Here is a 22,137-nt window from a genome sequence, read left to right as displayed (position 1 = left end):
AGCTTCTAGCTGGGGTGCATTTCGTGAACGTGCTTCACTGCACGGTAGCTCAGCCCAGTGGTTTGGCTTAAACATGGGAATTTATTGACTCATAGATTTGAGGCTAGAAGCCCCAAATCGAGGCATCAGCAAGGCAGTGTTTCTTCCCAAGGCGTGTGGCGTTCTGGGGCGGGCTGCCGGCGAGCCTTGTTCCTTGGCTTTTTCGTCACATGGCGATGCACATGGCGGCGATGCACATGACAGCCTCTTCTCCTTTCTCTTCCGGGTTGTGTTGACTTCCAACTTCTGGCTACTCCCGTGGCTTCTCTTTATACGGCCTCCAGTAAACCAAATTAAGACTGCTCTCACACTTTAGCTAAAAATAACATCTTGAAGAGGTCCAGTTGATGCTGGTTCACACCCTGAGGAGTATGGCTTAAGGTGAAGAACATGTCTGCATTGGGATACATAATTTCATCTGCCGCATGTATTTATCTACTCATTTTTCAAGGTTGCTTTTCTAATTTCCCAGCTAGAGGGAGATAACATGGCAGTAAGTCAGCCTGGCTGCCATGAAAGGCACCAAACAGACAAATAACAGACTTCACAGTTGAAGGCAAGAACTTAAATAGCAGTTTGGAGTCCATCAGTTTACATCAAGACAGCTCTGGTTCCTGGAGTAGAATAGCTCCTAGGGACGTCATCTTATTAAAGTACAGGGCAGTAAGTGATGATCTGCGGAGCCTCTCTCCCGAATTCGAGGTTCCCTTTTCCAGCTGCTTACTCAGCAGCCCCACGTGGCGGTCTTCTTAGACACCCCCCACTCAGGATGTCCACACCAAACTCCACCCACGGACGTCCCATCTCTTCATGACAAACTCCTTCTTCCTGGTGCCCCAGGTTAAAACGGGAGCCCTCCTTGAACCTTTTCTTTCACATCCACGCCCAACCCATCAAGAAATCGCGCTGGCTTTGGATCACACGCTGAATCTGACCACATTTCCTTCTGCCCAGCCACCTCCCTCGCTCTCCTCACCCCACCTCCTTCTGGTATTCCTGTAGTCAGCCTCTTTTAATACTGCAGTGCCCCCCCTCCAAACACCCCCTACCCCAGACGCTGGGATCTACTCTTTCTTTTTTTCTATAGTACTTCTCTCCTTCTAATGTACTACCTATTTCACTTTTTATTATTTTTATTATATATTCCTTCCCTCCCCCCGCCACTAGAAAGTAAGCTCCATAAAAGTAGCGTTCTTCATTTGGTTCATTGGAAGAACCCAAGCTCCCGGTATTTGGTCAATGAAGGAAAGACTTGGAGCCAGTAAGACAAGTTTAAAAGACACTTGTTATATTTTAAGAAGGGAGGGCAACATATAATGTTTTTCTACACTTGCCTTTCTGTTCTTTTAGTAATATTACATGAGATGTTAGAGCATTTGAACCCCAGATATATAACAATTTTTAAGTGCCAGAGTCAGAAATGAAATGTTTCTCACAAAATGGGTAGAATTCAACAAATTTTGATATGGAAAAGGGTAAATCTCTTGTATAAAATTCATTTTTATAACTGTTAATGAGTGTGTATATTGAGCCTTGCTGTGATTTGACCAGACTTTAAAAATATGTATTCATATATATTTCTTTTCTATTTTGTAGGATGAAGAAAATGGAAACAGAGGAGGTATGCAGTAAAAATTCTAATTTTTCTCTGAATGTTTTTCTATATGTGTCTTTCTGTTCTTTAAGTAATGTTAAATGAGATGATATAGATTTTAGACTCCCAAGTTTGTAACACTTTTAGGTGTACAAGTCATAGCAATATTTATATTTTGCTGTAAACTTCAAAGTTTTATGAAGTCCATTGTTGCATAGTTGCTATTTCAGTATGTGACAATTTTTATTTTTAATTATGTATTAGTGTTTATGTAGGGAAGTAATTTTGAGATTTTTATTTTAACCTTTCTAAATTTAGTGATTCTTAGGGAAGGAATGCTGTGTGTTTGGGTTTATTGACTGAAATGTTGAAAAGTAGAGGATTTTGGTTCCTGTAGTTAATCAAACTATTGATTTAAAGATTATATTGATTAAGCTTAAACGGAGAATCAGGTCAGAGATGGGGTTATTCCTAAAAACTCCTCTCTATATTTTTTAATTTTTAAAATGAACTTTAATGAGTTAAAATTTGCACAAAATAAAATACACAACATTTGAAGAGCTTTTTATTTCTAAATAATTTTAGACTTACAGAGAAGTTGTAAAAATAGAACAGATTTTCCATAGAGCCTTCATCAAACTTCTGCTAATGTTAAAAGCTTATATAACCATAGTACAATTAGTAAAACTAAGGAGTTAACATTGGTATGCAATACTGTTATTTAAACCACAGATTTACTTGGATTTTTCTAGTTTTTCCACCAGTTATTCTTCTGTTCTAGATCCTTCATTGCATTTAGTTGTCCCGTGTCCCCTTCATCTCCTCTGTCTGTGACAGTTCCTTGGTCTTTCGTTGTCTTTCTTGACCTGGACACTTTTGAAGAGTCCCGGGCAGTTATTTTGTAGAATGTCCCTCAATTTGGGTGTGTCTGATGTTTCTTCCTCATTGGTGTAAGGTTATAGGGGAGTATGTATGAGAATACATTTACACCTGGTTTAAGTGTTTGGTTTGGTGAGTTCTGATAAATGCATAACCTGTGAAACTATCACCCTAATCAAAATATAATATAAAAAATAACCTTTCCATCATTCCATAAATTTCTCTTCTGCCCATTTGCAACCAGCACTCCATGCACTCTAGACAATTACTCATCTGCTTTCTGTTGCTATAAATTAGTTTTGCCTCTTCTAGAATTTCCTTATCAGTGGAATAATACAGTACTCTTTTGTGTCTTTCACTTGACATAATACTCTTGAGATTCACCATCTTATACGCATTGCTAATACTACCTTTTCTTTTTTTGCTGGGTAATTTTCCTTTGTATGAGTATATTTCAATTTGTTTATCCCCTCACCTGTTGATGGACTTTGCAGTATCCAACCCTTGCTAATCTGATTTGAGGTCTTGGAATGGGGATGCTCGGGTCAAAGTGGGAGGAAGATGGCATCTCTGCAATATGTGGTCACGTAGGGCCAGGTAGGTCCCACTGTTGTGGCAGATGGGCTGTTTCCGTGCCACCATGTGTCGCGCACCAGGGTTCAGGATGTATTCCAAACATTGTTTGACGTGGGTTAGAAATAGGTGTGACAGGAAAAAGGGCAAATGTGCAAAGTCAACACTGGCAAGAGAAAAGAAGGTATAAAGATATGGATGCCCTTTGCCTCCGTCATTGCCCGGAGAGAATGCAGGTGCCAGAGCGTCTACTGGTCTCAAAGCGTCTGGGCTCTCGTTGGAGCGTCTGCTGGACTCCAAGCGTCTGGACTCTTGTGCCTGCCATAGTCTCGTCTTCATGGGGAAGTAAACCTCCAATAACTGCAGGAGGATCTAGTTCTAAAACTTTCTGCAGATAATTACATATCTGACATAGAAAAGCTTGTTCTTTGTGCCCAGAACTCACTGAAATGAATGGCTTTAGTTATATCCTTTGACTAGAGAGGATTGCAAGGGAGAACCAGAAGTTAGAGGTATAACAGGAGGCATTTGGAGAGGGGTGATAAAGTGGGGCTAAATGGTAGGATCTGCTGGAGAAGATTACAGTTTAAAGACATTTTATTTGTTAATTTATACCTCACCTCACTCTAAAAAGTGTATGTGCCCACATACAGAAATACATGTATTGTAGTAAGATTTTAAAAATGGTTAAAAAGTTCATAGTTAAAAAAAAAAAAAGCTGACGTTGGGGAGAATTGGGACACAGATGCTTGCTGTAGGGCCTACATGGTTGTGAGATGGGCTACAGGTTTGCCTTCTGCTGGCCAAAGAAAAGATGGAAATATGATCAGTTAAGAATCACATTATCCACAAGAAAACAGCATCCTGCGGGCCCTCAAATGGAAAACAGAGGGTAATGCAGTAGATAATGTTCTCTACATTCCTTCATATGGCTGTTTTTTAAAGGGTCCCTCAATATTAGCTGACTTCTAAACCCCAAGGTCTGATTCAGTTTGAAGCACGCTTCTCAGCTGGGGACAGTTTTGCTCCCAGAATCTGGAGACATTTCTGGTTGTTAGAGCTGGGGGGTGGGGCGCTCCTGGCGTGTAATGGATAGATCAACAACCCACAACATGCAGAGCAGCCCCCACAACCAGGAATTCTCCAGGGCAGGCGTCAGCAGTGCCAGGATTGAGAAACCCTGGTTTAAAGTGATTGCTACCAAAGTCACGTGGTCCAAGTATGCAGGGCCCTGAGGGTCTGGCTTGATCCGCAGATTATCCTGAGACCATCTGAAAGAGTGCATAGTCAACACTCTAATCACAGTGGTCTTTTATGGTTACCATCTCTCACAACTGAAATTTTCATCTAGAGGTTAAACTGTCTGGCTACTCTACTAGCCTTGCATGTTGTTGATTAAGGATACTCCATAATTAAGAAAAAGGTTACATTTTAAGACAACAGTTAATACATTAACAGCTAGAAAATAGATGGCTAAAAGAAAAAAGTCAAAGAATAGAAATGATTGAAATGGAAAAAGTTAACTTCAGAAGTCTAACAGATTGAAGGGAGAAAATAACTAAAAGTTGTAGGATGTTTAAATCAATCATAAGACAAAGAGATGATTTTTTTTTAAATATGTAGTTTAGAAGATGTGTACTTTTTCTTCCTGAGAAGAAAAATATGAAAAGGTCTAAGAGAACCTGAAGAAACTGGTTTATAGTACATTTGGAATAGCTGCTTGATTCATTTTGGAGGGTGATGGAAATTGGCATATTGTTGAAGAGTTAATTCACCAGGCATCGTAATATATGCTATTATCCTATTTAATCCCTACTCTGACTCTTTCTGGTGGGTGATAACATTCTCATTTTGCAGATGAAGAAACTGAGGCTGAGAAAGAGGTAAAATAACTTGTCCAAGATCACGTAGTTAGTAAGTGTCAGAGTTGGACTGGACTTCCATGTCAGGTGTGTCTAATTCTCAGAGGTCCTTCTTGTGTGTGTGTGTGTGTGTGTGTGTGTGTGTGTGTGTGTTTTAAATTAGAGAAGTTGTAGGTTTTCAGAAAGATCATGCAGAAAATATAGACATTCCATATACCTGTCCCCATTTTTAACATTTTGTATTAGAGTTATACCTTTGTTAAAATTTATGAGATTATTGTTATAAGTGTACTATAGACTATAGTCCATAGTTTATATTAGGGTTCACTGTTAGGTTTCACAGTCCTTTCGTTGTTTTGTTTGTTTGTTTTTAATTTTTGTTCTAGTGATATATATACCATCTAAAATTTCCCCCTTTTAACCATAATAGATCTATAATTCAGTAGTTGTTAATTACACTCAAAATGTGTTACCATCACCACCATCCATTGCAAAAATCTTTTATCACGATCATAAACAAGTCCTTGTTGTTTTAACTCTGCCATCTTATTTCTGTTGACTTATTTTTAAGTCTTCCACATTTATTTATTTTTGTGTTAAAAATGATTTTGTCTTTTAAAAAAGTTTGACTAATGTAGGGTCAAGAATGAGTAGATAGAGGTTATATTTAGTATATTATGTAAAGTAACTCTTTGAACCCTGTTCTTATAGACACTTCCCTCTTTGTGAACATCTACGAACAAAGAATTCACACACAGATCAGGGGAATCCCAAGCTTAGAGCCCCTGGACAACTTACAGGAGCAGCCATCACTGGTCACTCAATTCTGAGGGGGAGCAGTGGGTCTGGAAAGCTCTGTGAGTTTAAGGATGTCTTAGTGCTCCACCTGCCTTCTCCCTGCCTTTGATTCTCAGGGCTAGGCTTGCTCTTGTCCCAGGCGGTTCTTGGGGTCGCAGGCCTTTTCATTTAAGTAGAGTCCTTGTAACATCATTTCAACTAAACTGGTTGACCGTTAGAATTTTCACATATTCTATGTGAAAAAATGCCTTCTGGTTTCTAAACAATTATTTATAGCAGTTTTTGGAATGAAGCCTATTTGGAGACAGACTGTGTAATTTTGTGATTGATAAGTTTATGTGTCAACTTGGCCAGGTTATCTTATCTTGTAGTTTGGTCAAGCAAGCACTGGCCTGATGGTTCCTGTGAAGCTATTTCATGGATTCAAATCATCAATCAGTTGTTGCGTCTATGGCTGATTGCATCTACAGTCAACAAAGGAGACAGCGTTCAGCAATGATCAGTTGCAGGCCTGACAGGAGAACTGATGATCTCGGCAGTCAGAAAGAAGAAATTCTGTCTCTGCTTCTGCCAGCCAGCTTCTGGGAATTTATTGTCACCTACATTGGCATTCCCAGCTTGTGGCCTGCCCTACGGAATTCAAACTTGCACGATCGCATGAGCCAATTCCTATAATAAATGTCATTATTATGGGTGTTTTGGTTCGATTTTCCTGGAGAACCCTGACTAATACAGATTTATTTACTTTAAGCCAACTGAGTGTTACAGCATTTATCGTCTTGTTTCCTTTTAAAACACATTTTGGGCTCCCTAAGATTATGAAACCCTTTTTTGTGGAAGGGTGTTTTAATGAAATAGTCTCAGCCTCCAGTGTGACGATCAGAGTCAGCTCTTAGAATCACTGGAGAGACAATAATTGCCAGAATTTGATTCCAACTCCTTAGAGATCCTGTTACCATCCAGAATTCTGTGAAATAGTTGAAAGGCTTTGCTTGGGTGTCCTTTTGCATTTGGCATTTAGTGAAATCTCCTTTGCCATTTAATTTTCTGATTGTTCTCCTTGCACAGCTTCACCATTCTGTTATGATTTGCCTCCTGTAGCCTATGTGTACTCTCTTGTGTTTGAAAAAATTATTTTTCTTCTTATTGATTAGTTTTCTGTACTATGGTGCAAATATTTATTTTAAGAAGGCCATTTAAATAGAAAAAAAATGGAGTGGTAATAATTGCTTGTGGATAATTGCTGTCTGACTGACATCCTGTTGTCCCTTTTATCTCTGGAGAAAATATTAATAAATAATCTAAGTATACTTGAAGGTCAGTAATTACTATCATTTTCTACTTATTCCATGAGTAGAAATGCTTTCTCATTTTAGTTGCAGGGACATTTTCACTGTTCTAAAATGTGCACATCATTTTGTAAAGGTTCTTTAACTGTTGATTTCTGCTTTGGTGTTAAGACTTATCTTCAGACATGGCAATAGAAAGAAACAATGTAACAGGATTCTGTAGGTTTTTTTCGTAAGTAAAAAAAAAAAAAAAAAAATTGTATTTTGTGGTTATAATTGTTTCTGACTAAAGAACCCTTCAGTCTATGCCAGAGTGTTCCACAGGGCTCTTGGTGGCCAGATGAAGAAACTCTCTCAGGCCAGCTCAAGAAAAATGTGTTAATTCTAAAAAAAAAAACAGCAGGGAGGGCTGCGGAAAACGGCGGCTCGGCAGCGGCGGCATCGGTCGCGTTATGCAAAGTTGCGGCGGGACAGCTTCTGTGATGAGGGAGCTCGGAAGGCGATTGTCGCACCTCCTTTTACGACTTCCATGGAATGGGACACGCTGGAGTCACGAAGAACGTCATTTTAGAAGCGCCCTTATTAGTTGGCATTGAAGGTTCGCTCAAAGGCAGCCGTTACAGCCTCTTATTCTGCAATTTCTGTGAGATTCCCGTTGGTTTCCATCTATATTCTACCCATGCTGCCCTGGCTGCCGTGAGAGGTCACTTCTGCCTTTCCACTGACAAAATGGTGTGCTAGCTCTTAAAAACAAAAGCCATGGTGAATGCATCTGAAATAGAAATTCACAACATACCTCTATCAGAAAAGATTACAGAGCTCAAAGAGAAGATAATGCTAACACATACTCGCTTAAATTCACTAATGAAGCTTCTGAAGGAAGTGACTTCTGACCAGTCCAAGCCAGAAAACTAATCCAGAACCAGGGCTTCAGTATCAGATTCAGGCTTTATTGTGATCTTCAACAACAGGTGCTGCCTGATCATTTCTCAAGAATGGTTGACTCAAGAATGAGAGGAAAATGTGGTTTATTATGTTTACCTCCAGGCTGATTTTCCAAATGATTTATGAATCTATCCCTAGAAGAAAAGAAACTAAGGAGCCTGTTGTTAAGGTTTCATAGCTATTTGCCTTAAGAACTTATGTTAGGTTTTTATCTGTTTCATAATATGTATTTCTGAAAATATCTTTGCCTATAAATTTTGGGATTAGGAGGCAGTATATCGTTTATGTTCTGATTGACAGACACATGGGTGGTCTGACAAGAGTTGGATTTAATGTTGTCTACTATTATTCCTACATGGAACAATATTATATGAATACTGATAAATCATTTTTTTCTTATGTAAAATGCATATTCTTTAGGGAATATTCAATAGATTTACTGGATAATACAAAATTTATCTCTCTTTTCAGTGTCTGTTTATCAGTCTAATAATAAAAGGAATGATAAAACATTAAACATTCACTGAAATGCTGAAAATAAAAAAAAAAAAAAAAAAAGAAAGAAAAAAACAGCAGGGAACCTCCAAATTCACAATCGGGAGCCAGAGAATACCCAGGGTCCCAACAAGGGGAGGGGGACCTGGAAGGCCATAAATTCAGATTGGCAGCAATAGCAGCAAAATAGGGGCTTCCAGAGGCCCGAGCTTTGGCATTTTAAGGGTGATTTAAGGGATTTTCACAGTTAATTTTGATTATACCCAATTTTCTCATGAGCCGTCCTTGAGATAAGATGCAGCTCCCACTGTCCCTTCTTTCTGCCTTGCTCTCTCATCAAAGTACTTTCAACTCCTGAGCGAGAAATCCAGAGGGCCCAGTCCGTCCTTTGACGCCGGGCTGTGTGGCAACCTGTGTTTAGAAAGCAAATGTTCTTCAGTTTAATGAAGAGATAAATTCTGTAAAGCTGCGAAAAGTGAGCATATTCTCTGCCACTGATTTCCATCAATAGGTTGAAAACCTCTTCCCTCAGAATAATAGAATACTAAGCTCTGGGCCTGGAAATTTGTTGCAAGAAGAGAATGTCACTTTGGGCAGATCAGTAGTCTGTGGTTTGGTGGTGGGGTGTTCAAAGCACCTTTAATTTGCTTTTGAATCACAGCAATACTTGGATGCCTTTCAGAGGAGATGAACAGAATCACCTAGGTCCATGCATAGCTCCACTGACAGATTGTTTAAACCTTTTGGGTTTCTTTGGTAGTTAGGTGACCATACTAATTAGTTGTGCATCTTTATTAACCCTTGATGCTGTTCAGTAGAACACGCACAGTTGTCTCTGAATAGTCCTAGTAAAGGGATTTTAGGAAGTGGAAATGATGGTGGAGGCTGCGACTAGCGTAAGATGTGCCAGGCTTTCAGGGACTAACTAAGGCTTTCATGGGTTAATTCACTGAATCCTCACAACCACCTTTTGAGAGGTTTCCCCATTTTTCAGTTGGGGAAACTGAGGCAGGGAGTGTGGAAGTAACTAGTGAGTGGCGGAGCTGGGCTGCAGACTGTCTGGTTTTAGTTTCCCCTCTTAATTTCCTCCCTACCTCTCAGAAAGGTGTCTACTCATATAATATATTCCTGAAAATGTAAGAAAGAGGGTTCTGTTCCTTTGAAAGATAAACAATTCTAACAGGTTCCTAATTCATCTTTCAGATACCATTCTGGCTAACCTGGTATCAGCATTTCTTACATACTCTTTTAGTTTGCTCCTTGCCTTCAGATTGGATTGTGTCCTGTTATTCAGTCTGTGGAGCCTTTACTTAAGGATAAGGAATCACTGCTTTTGGTTTGTGCAGTGATTTCCATCTTGGATTCAGTTGTATTTTTGACACCTGTGCATCTTCTGACTATATTATCACTTTTTTGGTATTGTTTTTCTCTTTTATTTTTATGAAAAGATAATGCAACTCCTAGATATTGACCCAAGAGGAATGAAAACACATCCACCAAAAGATTTGTACAGGGATGTTCAGAGCTGCTTTGTTCTTAATAAACACTGGTTTGAACTGAAATGTCCATCCACATAGGAATGGATAAATTGTGGTAAATCTATACATTGGAGTGCCCATAGCAATATGGGTGAAATTCACATGACATAAAATTAACCATTTTAAAGTCAGCAGTTCGGTAACATTTCGCATATTCACAATGTTGTACAACCATCACCTCTCTTTAGTTCTAAAACATTTTCATCACACCAAAATTAAACCCCATACCCTTTAAGCTGTCACTCCCCCTTTCCTCCTCTGATTTCTGTCTCTGTGGATTTACCTGTTCTGGACATTTCATGTAAATGGAATCATGCATTCAGGGGCCTTTTGTGTCTGGCTTCTGTGACTTTGCATATTGTTATCAAGGCTCATCTGTGTTACAGCATGTGTCAGTACTTCAGTACTTTTCTGGCTGAGTGACATGCCACATGTTGCTTGTCCAGTCATTTGTTGATGAACATTTGGGTCGTTTCCACCGTTTGGCTATTGTGAATAATGCTACTATGTACATTGGCTTACAGGTATTTATTTGAGTATTGTTTTCAGTTTGTTGGGATATGTACCTAGAAGTGGAATTGCTGAGTCATATGATAATTCAGTGTTTTAACTTTGTGAAGAATTGATAAACTTTTCCACAATGGCTGACTCGTTTCATATTCCTACCTGCGGTGGATAATGGTTCCAGTTTCTCCACATCCTCACCCACACTTGTTATTTTTGTTTGTTTGTTTATTATTATTACAACCAACCTAGTGATCTGAAATGTTGTCTCATTGTGGTCTTGACTTGTATTTCCCTAATGACTAATGATGTTGAGCATCTTTTCATGTGGTTATATATTTTCTTTTGAGAAATGTTTATTCAAGTCTGTGGCCCATGTTTTTTTAATTGGGTAGTTTGTTTTTTGTTGTTGCATTGTAAGAGTTCTTTATATATTCTGGATACTAGAGCCTTATCAGATATATGATTTGCAGATATTTTCTTCCATTCTCTAGGTTGTCTTTTTACTTTCTTGATAATGTCTCTTGATGCACAAAAGTTCTTAATTTTGATAAAAACCAACTTATCTAGTTTTTCCTTTATTGCTTCTGCTTTTTTTCTTTCATTTTCTCAAGTTCTGTATTTCATATGCAGAATTAGACAACACGGATATAAATTTAGATAGTTTTAAAAATTTCTTAGGTTATATTTGGCCTTAATCTCCTTTTTAAAAAAAACTTTTTTTTTTTAAATTTTGAGATACTTTCAAACTTACAGGACAGTTACAGTAATCATACAAACTCCATATAGATAACCTCAACATGTCCCTACCCACCCCCAGATACCCAGAGCCACCATTTTAAACATTTTTGCCACATTTACCATGTCACTCTCTCTATTCATCTCTCTCCTTTCCCTCCCCCCCCATCTGTCTCTCTCTTTCTAATAGTCCATTTTCTGAACACTTGAGGGTGGGTTGTAAACATCATACCCTTTGAACAATGAATACTGCCTTGTACATTTCCTAAAAACAAGGATATTCAGTTATGTTGCCACCTTAAGTACAGTTTTCAAGTTCATGCAATTTTATCATTGATATTAAGCTTACAGCCTATATTCCAATATTTTGGTATGTTCCAATAATGTCCCTTTTAACCTTTTTTCCTCCCTTGCTAGATCCCAGCCAGAATCATGTATTGCATTGACTTGTCCTTGTCTCTTTAGTTGTTCTTTCTTCTTTTTTTAAATTGTGGGAACATGTAGACAACATAAACTTTCCCATCTCAGCCACGCCCAAGCATACCCCATTCCGTGGGGTAAAGCACGTACACGATTCTGTGGTACCCACGCTGCCTTCCAGTACTGAAATTTTCCCATCTCTCCACACAGAAACCCTGCATCCATTATGTATTACTCCCCATTGTCTTTGCCCCCGCCTCTGGCAACCTGCACTCTTAATTTCTTTCTCAAAGAGTTTGCATATTCTCCAGTATTTTCTTTGTAGTTGCCATGGGACTTAAATTTAACTTCCTAGGTCTATAATAATCTCATTTGCTTCGATACTCAATTAACTTCAATAGTATGCACAAATTATGTTCCTGTACCCTGATGTCCTTTCACATTTATGTAATTCTTGTCGCAAATTTTGTTTATTCGCTATGAGTCCCAAACCAGAATTTATCATCACGTTTTGTGCATTTGCCTTTGTAGGTGGAGTTACAAATAATAAAAAAAATAGTACTGATATTTCTATTTACCCAAGTCCCGTTATCTTTATTGAAGATCTTTATTTCTTCATGTGGCTTTAGTCAATTGTCTAATGTCTTTTCCTTTGAACCTAGAGTGAACTCTTTTAGCATTTCCTATAGGGCCAGTTTAGTGGTGATGAAGTTCCTCAGCTATTGTTTATCTCAGAATGTCTTAATTCCTCCCCCGTTTTTGACAGAGTTTTGCAGGAATTCTTGGTTGGTGATTTTTTGTTTTCAGCAGTTTTAATATGTCATTCCACTGCCGCCTTGCCTCCCGATGAGAAATCTGCACTTAATTTTATTGAGACTTCCTTGTATGTGACACGTTGCTTCTCTCTTGCAGCTTTCAGAATTCTGTCTTTGGCATTCGGCAGTTTGATTATAACATGGCACATGTGGGTGTACTTGGGTTTGATCCTGTTTGGAATTTGTTGAGCATCTCGGATGTGTATGTTCATGTCTTTCATTAAATTTTGGAAGTTTTCAGCCATTATTTATTTGAATATTTTCTCTTCCCCTTTCTCTCTTTCTTCTCCTTCTGGGATCCCCACACTGCACTTGACGGTTTCCCACAGGCTCCTCGGGCTCTGTTGACTTTTCATTCTTTCTGCCCCTCACACTGGGTGATTTCAGTTGTCTTATCTTCAGGTTCACTGATCCCTTCTTCTGCCAGCTCCAATCTGCTGTTGAACCCCTTTAGGGAATTCATTATTTTTCTGTGGTCATCAGCTCTGTTAGGTTCCTTTTCATAATTTCCATCTCTCTATAGATATTCTCTTTGTGTTCATCTATCATTTTCCTGATTTTCTTTAGTTCTTTGACCATGATCTCCTTTAGTTCTTTGAGCATCTTTAGGACCATTTTTAAAGTCTCCATCTGGAATGGCCCAGGTTGTGTCCTCCTCACTGATGGTTTCTGATGCTTCAGACTTCTCCGCCTGGGCCATTACTCCTATTTCTTTGTATGTTTTTTAATCTTTTGTTGAAACCTGGGCATTTTGGTATTTTTGGTGTGTTATCACTGGAATTTAGACTTGGAGGCATCTGTTTCTTTTTTTTTTTTGAAGATGTGGAAGTTTTTATTAGTCACCAAAGGGGGCATCTGTTTCTTAAGCTTGTTTCCAGCTAGCATTATGACAGAGCTTTCCTTGAATGCCAGGAGCTAAAAAAAGAAAGAAAAAAAAAAAGGGAAAAAGAAAACCCCTGTCCCAGTGTTTGCAGACTGATCTGTGGATGTGCTCTCCTTTAGGACTTGTCCCTGCAAGGAGTTTGGAAACTCAGGGGCTTCCCGGGCCCTTGTCTGAGGCATGCACGTATGGCCTTAGGGGATTCCCTTGTTTACGAGGTTCCAAATGTCCCCTCTTCCCTAGAAAAGCTTCCTCACTCTCCCAGGCCTTCCCTGTGTGTCCCACAGCCTGCAGTTCCTTGCCCCAGGCAGCGCCAAGTGTCTGCTCTCCCACAGTCTCCTCCAGGAGAGCCCTGCGAGCCACCCCTACACACAGGGAAAGTTCCAGGACGGTGAGTCCCTCAGGCCACCACCGGACAGATGGGGCCGGACACACGCGCTCCCGGTGTGTTCACAAGGGTTCCTCCGCTCCCTTCGGGGCTGTGATCAGGGATGCCCGCTGGGAGCCGGCAGCTCTGTGTCAAGCCTGTGAAGGGTGGGGACGGACCAGCCAGGTGCCGGAGATCCTCCTGCTTCAAAGCAGCCTTTCTCTTGATTCGGGGCTGGCCCTGGCCCTGCAGTCCTTTCACTGTTGACTGGAGCTTTGAGAAAGATGTTCCCTCCAGTTCTCGCTGGTTTTCAGAGCGTCTGTGGAGGGACGGAGTCCGGAGGTCTCCCTCCCGCATCTTGGACAGGGCGGGCGTCCACTGCTCAGGCCTTGGTGTCAGAAACGTTTTGCTGAGTGGAAGAAGCCGGACCCCAGAGACTGCATCCTGTGTGATCACATTTATTTGAAAATCCAGGAAAGACAAATCGACATAGGTTAGTGGTCGCCTGAATTGACTGCGAAAGGGCGAGAGAAGTTTTTCGATGACGGGGATGTTTTATATATCGTGGTGGTGGTTGCCTGGGTGTGTACATTCGTCAGAATTTCTGGCACTGTACAGTTACAGTAGATGCACTTTACCATATATAAATTTTACCTTGGTAAGGCTGTTTCAAAGCAGAAGAATATGCAGTTTCACTGTTTATGTAATCTGTTGTTGATGGATATTTAGATTTTTTCCAGAGTTTCTCTCTTTCAAACTGCGGCTGTGAGCATTTCTGTACATGTGCTTCTGTGCACATACATACTTACTTCTCGTGGGCGTGCATACTGGGCTTGGCACTGCCAAGTTGGATATGCGTGCAGTCACATAGGAGATATGCCAAATGCTTTTTTGAAGTGATTGCACCAGTTTACACACTCATGGGCAGTGTATGAGATCTCCAGTTGCTCCATAGCCAAGCTCACGCTTGGTATTTGTCAGTCTTTTTAATTTTAGCCATTCTGGTGGGTATGTGGTCGGTATGGATTGTGGGTTTAATTTCGATTTTCTAAAGTCTAATGAGCTTAGTTACCTTTTCATTGTTATCAGTGATCTGGATATCCTCTTTTGCTCATTTTCTGATGCAAGGTATCTTTGTCAGCTCTTTTTTAAAAAACTAATTTGTAACAATTTAAAAATATTCTGGATGAGGACTTTTGTTGGCTGTTTATACAGGAATATCCAGTCTCTGGCTTGCCTGTCAATCTCTGAGTAGTGATTTTTGATAAAAAGAAGGTTCTAATTTTAATGTAGTCCAAATTGCCAATATTTTCTTTTCTGAGTCCTATTTAAGGCACTTTTTTGCTCCTCTATGGTCATGAGGCTATTCTCCTATGTTACTCACGATTAAACCTACAATCATCTATAATTATTTTTGTGTATAGTGTGAAGTAGAGGTCAAGATACATTTCTCCCATATGGATACTTAGTTAAACCCACACCATTTGGTGAAAATTCTAAACTTGGGTCACTGCTCTGTAATACTGTCTTTATCATAAAGTGTCTGTATGTGTAGGTCTGTTTCTGGACTTTCTTTTATTCCAGGAATTGGCCTATTGCTCATTTTTGTATAGCTCTCAAGCTAAGAATAGTTTCCACATTTTAGAAAAGTTGTTCAAGAAAGAAAAACAAGAATGTGTGACATAGACTATATATGTCCTTCAAAGCCAAAAATATTTATTTTCCAGCCTTTTACAGAAAAACAAATTGCCAAACTTGTTCTATTCCATTGGTTGCTTTCTTTTCACTGATATGACAATATCTTAATTACTGTGGCTTCATAGTAAGTGTTGCTATCTGGTTGAGTCATCCTCCAGTTTTGTTTTTTCATGATTGGGTTGGCTGTTCTTGACCGTTTGCAGTATCATATAAGTTTGGAATCTGGTTTTCAGTTTCTGTGCCTCCACAGACACAAAATCCTGCTGGAATTTTGTTTGGTTTTGCATTGTTTACAGTAATTTAGAATTTGCACCTATTGTAAAATATTTGAATATATGAAATATTGCATCTTCCGGTCTGTGAATGTGGTTATTTCTCCATGAATGAGTCTTGAATTTTTCTGCGTCTTTCGAGGTAACCCTTTTGAGTTTTTTCCTTTATTCTGTTAAGGTAGTGAATTATATTGATTTGTTTTTCAAATGTTAAATGAACTTTGCATTACTGGACTCAACCAGTTTGGTCATAATATATTATATTTTTCATATATCACCAGTTTTCATTTTCTGTTTTATTTAGGAGTTTTGCATCTCATTTAAGGCATGTGTTCACCTGACAGTGGGCTTTGGGCTCTGTCATATTTGGTGTGTTGGTTTCAGTCCTCTGAGAAGCAAATGTCAAGGCAGGATTAGACACGCAAGAGATTCATTGGGAAAATTCCTGAGAAGGGAGCAGGAGTGGCAGAGGGCACTCAGCTCACAAGTGGGTCTGACGCTTGTGAAGGGAGAAGGTAGGAGGAGCCTCAGCCTGCAGCGCAGGTCCAAGGAAGTCTCCGCCGGTCCAAGGAAGTCTCCGCCGGTCCTGCGGGGGGGCCCCAAGCAAACACTGCCCGTGGGAGGAGCCACGGTAGGAACAGGGCATTGTGGCCTCAGGGTGACGTGGTGGCAGATCCCAAGAGGGGCAGCTGGGGCCATAGATCAGCAACCCCCTGCCACGGGTTCTTGGGAAGGAGACTTGAGCAGGATGCCTCCGTGCTGAGTGTGGACAGCTAGGCCTTCTTCACCTCTCCTCAGTGGTTCTGTCGCCTTGGGGACTCCACCTGAAAGCATGTGGTGTTCTCCAGTTTTGTCTCTCCAGCCCTTCGAGATTGATAGAAGCTCTGTGCAGCTTCTCAGGCTCTCTGCCGTTACTTTGGAATCTGCAGATGCCTCAAGGTGAGAAGCAGTGGAGACGTCCTCTGTCTGGGCTCTTGTCCTTTCAAGTCATTGCTGCCTCGGTGGCTTTCTGGTGCCATCACACAAATGTTATTTCTTCTTTATCCAGCTTTTCTAGTTGCTGGTGGTGGGTGGGAGAGTTGTTCTTAAAACAAGTTCATTCACCAAGGGTAAAACTGGAAAATTTTGCCTATTTACATTTAATGTGATTATTTTTTGTTTATACTTAATTTCCTATTTTATTTGTTAGTCCAGCTATTCTTAAATTTCCTCTCTCTCCCTTCTCTCTCTCCCTCTCTCTCTCTCTCTCTCATAAGGCTAAAAAATAATCATTTCTTGTTTACACTTTCTAGTTGGGAGTTTGTAATACACTGCTATTCTTTTAGTGGTTACCCTAGAAATTATAGTATGCAAACTCTAAAGCTAATTAATAGTTTACTCTCTTCCTGAGCAATACAGGGATCTTCGAACCTGTTACCTCCACTTGTCCCCTCCCACCTTCATGTTCCCTTTGTGTCCCATTGCATTTCTCTCAGTTTCGTTTTACCTAATGGCTTTGTTTTGTCCTTATTTTTGAAAGATATTTTTGCTGGGTACAGAATTCTAATTTGGTATTTATTTCTGCATATTGACAGTATCATTCCACTTGTGGTTGGCTTCTCTTGTTGCTAGTGAGAAGTTACTTTTTGGTTGGTTCTCTGAAGGTGAACTTTGTAATATCTGTCTTTAAGATTGTCTCCACGTCCTTTGTGTTCACCTGCTTCATGGCCACGAGTCCAGGTGAGGAGTTAGTGATCTGTGTCTGGTTATTCCATTGTTGGGAGCCTTTGTGCATCTCACTCTCGTCTGCTTTTTCTGGTGGTGAATATTTGCCTGGTATGTTTGACTCATCTTTGTTTTCTAGCCTTTAAGAAATTATCACTGGGGATTCTTGGAGGCCTAGGAAGAAAAAGCTTTTCTGTAAGTGGCTTTGAATAGATTTGGGTTTGCTTTAGCCTCAAGCCAGGCAGGTTGATTTGGCCCACGCGTTCATGCAAAGTTTCGCCCATACAGAGTTTCTCTTCCTTTTTGCCTGTACTCTCAGCACCCGGGTGGCCTCTGCACCTGATTGGGGGTGCGGAGTGGGGATATTCGTTCAGGTTCACCCTTGCTCTTAGGGATGTAGGCCCAGCTTAGTGTGGAAGAGTGTCCTCACTGATTCCGCCCGGGACAGGACTCGGGCTTGCTCCTCTGCCTGCTGGGTGGAGAAGCCCTTAATGTGGACGCTCAAGCTCAGTGACCTGGAGATACGTTATTTTATTCGTATCAGTAGTATTTGGGGATGTAATTTTCTAGTAGCTAGGCTATTAGAAATGTATTATGGTTCAAAAATAAATTATCCATTCACCTGGTTATAATGTTGAATTTGCTACTACATTAATACTTCATTGGATGATTTGTTGACCATGTGTTTGTTGTGCTCCTGAAATATCTTTAAATATTTTATCACTGTAGTTATAATAAAATTCCCAAATTATTTGTAGTTTGCTATTATGGGCAATGTTTCCTAATATGAATGCATATGTATAAGCTTCTATATATACATACACACCCATACAGATATACACCCATGTACATACACATACGCACACAGAGACATAAGTGATTCTGTATGTTGCTAGTAACAAGCTAACTTCTGTATATTTATTTTGTTCCTCCCCACTTGACCAGTGGGTAAGGATGGGTAGGGGTGCTCCTGGCTCTTGAACTAACTAAACTGGACTGGTCAAAATATCGGGGAGCCTCTGATATAAAGGACAGGGATGCCAAGAATATTTATAAATTTTGAAATTATGTTATCTTTTTTAAAAAAGTTTGAAAGAACTTGAAATTTTTGCCTGGAAAAGAGAGGACATGGTGGGGGGGAGGGGGGAGCTTAGAAAGTAATAGCTGCTTTCAAGTGTTTGAAAGGATATTGTATACAATGTGGAATACATTTGTTTGATGTTTCCCTGTACATGAACAATGCATCTAGGCTCTTCTCTAACTCTCTACTGGGAAATGTCCTGCTCGTATTTTGGAGACGATTTCAGCAGTTGTTCATGCGACATGGTAAACAAATAGGAAATTTTTGCTACCTCGTATACCTGTTAAAGGGAGGTGGTTGCAGCAACGCAAATCTGATATGGAAAACAGAGAAATTAAAGGGGATGAGCAAATCTCTAATCAAAAAATGCTCATTAAAGTATGCAAAGCAAATTTTTCCTCCATACCTAGAATATTCATTATGTTTATGAAACATAAATGTGTTTGTGCATTACTTTAAGAACAAAGATCATTAAGGCTGGAATTGAGCAGGATCTGGAGTGTTATTGAGTAAATTTACTGAAGAAAGGGAGGTCCACCGGTGCCGCCTTGGCTTGGCACTCTTCCAGAATGACTGTGTCCAAAGCCACGACATTCAGTATGTGGGTCCCCACTCTGCTGCTGAGGTGTTTCCACTGTCTTCCTGCTTTCCTTTCACTCTTCTCCCATCAGTCCTCAGTAACACCAAGTGTCAGTAACACCTTTTTTGATTTACAAATCAAATTTCTCATAGCAGTGAGGTGTGTAAGCTAGAACAATAACACAAATGGGGTTATCTTGAACTTACATAGGAGTCTGGGCATCCTCCTTGTAGAATAAACTGGTAAGGTGGTCATGTTTGAAGAGAGGTTTAAAAACATCCTCTAACTTCGCTTTAAGTGACCCAGGAAACCGTATTTACAATATTCTAAAATGAAGGAATTCAAGTGAATTAAAGTAGGCATGATCAGAAATCCAGTGTTTTAGGAGTAGCTTTTAAATTTTTGAAAGACACACGGCATCAAGTTAATTTGGCAGTCATGAAAATGAATGTGATATAAAAGAATCATTTCTAAAGGCTCGGAGACCTTAAGAAATGTGAAATGTAAGATTTCAGAGAACTAATGGGAGAAACTGAGCAGGGAGGGCTATAGACGAAAGTCCAGCAAAGCCCATGGCTGGGATACTAACTTCCCCCTGCAATCCTGTCTTCGGGTGATTCTGAGCTCCTCTTTTCCTAGCCGCTCCACACCTTAAGACCTTCATCAGGTAAACCACCTAGTAAGGCGTTCCCGTTTTCTTTCCTGATTGCTCTCTGGCTAATCTGCATTGAAAGTGTGTGAGTCACAGAGCACTTAATAAAAGAGTTAATTGTAATAATTAGGGTCCCTGCTTTGGAAGTTTGACACATAACTTTTCATCTTTGGTATAAAAATGGATTTAGAAATAATTGCCTATCAAAGTGTGTATTAAATATGGAGCTGAATTTGTTGTACCTTCCCTTGTATACCATGAGCCAGGAATCCAATTGCTGGGCAGTATGGCCTCTGTTCTAGTTTGCTAATGCTGCAGAATGCAAAACACCAGAGATGGATAGGCTTTTATAAAATGGGGGTTTATTTCACTACACAATTACAGTCTTAAGGCCACAAAGCATCCAAGGTAACACCTCAGCAATCGGGTACTTTCACCGGAGGATGGCCAATAGAGTCCGGAAAACCTCTGCTAGCTAGGAAGGCAGCTGGCATCTGCTCCAAAGCTCCGGCCTCAAAACAGCTTTCTCCCAGGACGTTCCTCTCTAGCAAGCTTGCTTCTCTTCAAAACATCACTCCCAGCTGCACTCACTTTTCTCTCTGAGTCAGCTCATTTATATAGCTCCACCAATCAAGGCCCACCCCGAATGGGTGGGGCCACGCCTCCATGGGAACATCTCATCAAAATTATCTCCGACAGCTGGGTGGGGCACACTCCAAGCAAATCCAACCAGCACCCAAGGGTCTGCCCCACACAAGACCACAAAGATAATGGCATTTGGGGGGCACAATACATTCAAACTGGCACAGCCTCTGACCTCACTTCCTGTGGAGTCAGTCACATGCACCTGCTGGAGAACACCTCCTGAGTGCTCCCTAAGATGCATGATGTGCCCACCTTCCACCCTCATGCTCATTACTTGGCTCTTGTTCTCCATAGCTCTTATCACCATCCCCAGCTACTTATTCTCTTCCTTCACCTGAGCTGTAGAGCAGACGCTTAATTTTGTTTTTTTATTGTACTCTTAAAATCCAGAACAGTTCCTGACATGTATGTATTTAATGAATAAATAGGACAGGGGATCTTGCATCAAGAATCTTCTAGTTTGGTGGAGGATCAACATTTAAGATGATTACATACCTGCAAAAATCAAGGTGTGAACATTGTTACAGGATCACAGCACAGGGAATCATTTAATCCCCAGGGGAGGGTTCTCAGGTGCTTGGCCTTGGGGCTGTTGACAGGTGAGTGGCATTTTATCAGGGAGAAGGGAAAGCAACATTCCAGGACAGATTCCAGAGATACTTCGGATTCTGTTTGCCCTGCACTGGTGATAGGACTCGGTGCTGGATGTGTGTCTCCAGTGAAGGCCAGTGCATGGGGTGTTGTGCTTGGCTTTTCTGGCTTGAGTAGGTGGGTAGATGGAGGTGCTGGTAACTGAGGGTGTGTGGGGGGGTTGCTGGAGGAGAGGGCATACCCTTCCTCTCTGGGAAGGTGAGTTTCGTTTGGGGTAAGTTGCATTTCTGATGCCTGTAGGATGTTGAGTGCCCAATTAGAAATTTGGGTCTGGAGCTTCTAGGGAGAGGTGGGGGTGGGATAGAGATTTGGAAGTCGTGGTTGTAGATGTAGTGATTAAGTTGTGGGCATACGTGAAACCACACACAGAAGATCTGATGACAGAGAGGGAAGATGGGACCGCAGGGATTGACAACTTCTAAGAGAAAGAAGAATCAGAAAGGAAATCTGAGAAGAAGTGGACAGGTCTGAGGACAACCAGGAGGAATTGGTGATTTGCTGATTAGGAGGTGGTTGTTTAAGGAGGGGGTGGTGAACCTATCATTTGTCACAGAATTCATTAGGATGGTGTTCCAGTTTGCTAATGCTGCCTTTTTGCAAAACACCAGAGATGGATTGGCTTTTATAAAAGGGAGTTTATTTGGTTACACAGTTACAGTCTCAAGGCCATAAAGTGTCCAAGGTAACACATCATCAATCAGGTACCTTCACTGGAGGATGGCCAATGGCGTCTGGAAAACCTCTGTTAGCTGGGAAGGCATGTGGCTGGTGTCTGCTCCAAGTTCTGGTTTCAAAATGGCTTTCTCCCAGGACGTTCCTCTCTAGGCTGCAGCTCCTCAAAAATGTCACTCTTGGGGTGTTTGTCCTCTCTTAGCTTCTCTAGAGCAAGAGTCTGCTTTCAATGGCCGTCTCCAAAATGTTACTCTGTAAGCTGCAGCTCCTCTTTCAGCTCCTGTGTGTTCTTCAACGTGTCTCTCTTGGCTGTAGCAAGCTCTCTCCTTCTGTCTGAGCTTTTATAGGGCTCCAGTGAACTAATCGAAGCCCATGCTGGATGGGTGGGACCACACCTTCATGGAAATTATCCAGAGTTATCACCTACAGTTAGGTGGGTCATGTCT

The 22,137-nt window shown here is 40.7% G+C and overlaps 1 protein-coding gene across 12 annotated transcripts in view; it reads left to right on the top strand.

Annotated features, from left to right (window-relative positions):
- ARHGAP21 (Rho GTPase activating protein 21) overlaps nucleotides 1-22,137 on the top strand; it is a 141,065-nt gene that overhangs the window by 49,405 nt on the left and 69,523 nt on the right. For all 12 annotated transcript variants that reach the window (XM_037837865.1, XM_037837864.1, XM_037837871.1 and 9 more), the window contains exon 4: nucleotides 1,636-1,660. In XM_037837865.1, the coding sequence (XP_037693793.1) occupies nucleotides 1,636-1,660 (25 nt within the window). The remainder of the gene's footprint in view (nucleotides 1-1,635; nucleotides 1,661-22,137) is intronic.

The sequence above is a fragment of the Choloepus didactylus genome, chromosome 5 (genome assembly GCF_015220235.1).
Source record: "Choloepus didactylus isolate mChoDid1 chromosome 5, mChoDid1.pri, whole genome shotgun sequence".
NCBI classification, from domain to species: domain Eukaryota; kingdom Metazoa; phylum Chordata; class Mammalia; order Pilosa; family Megalonychidae; genus Choloepus; species Choloepus didactylus.
This window is presented reverse-complemented; position numbering and strand designations above follow the sequence as displayed.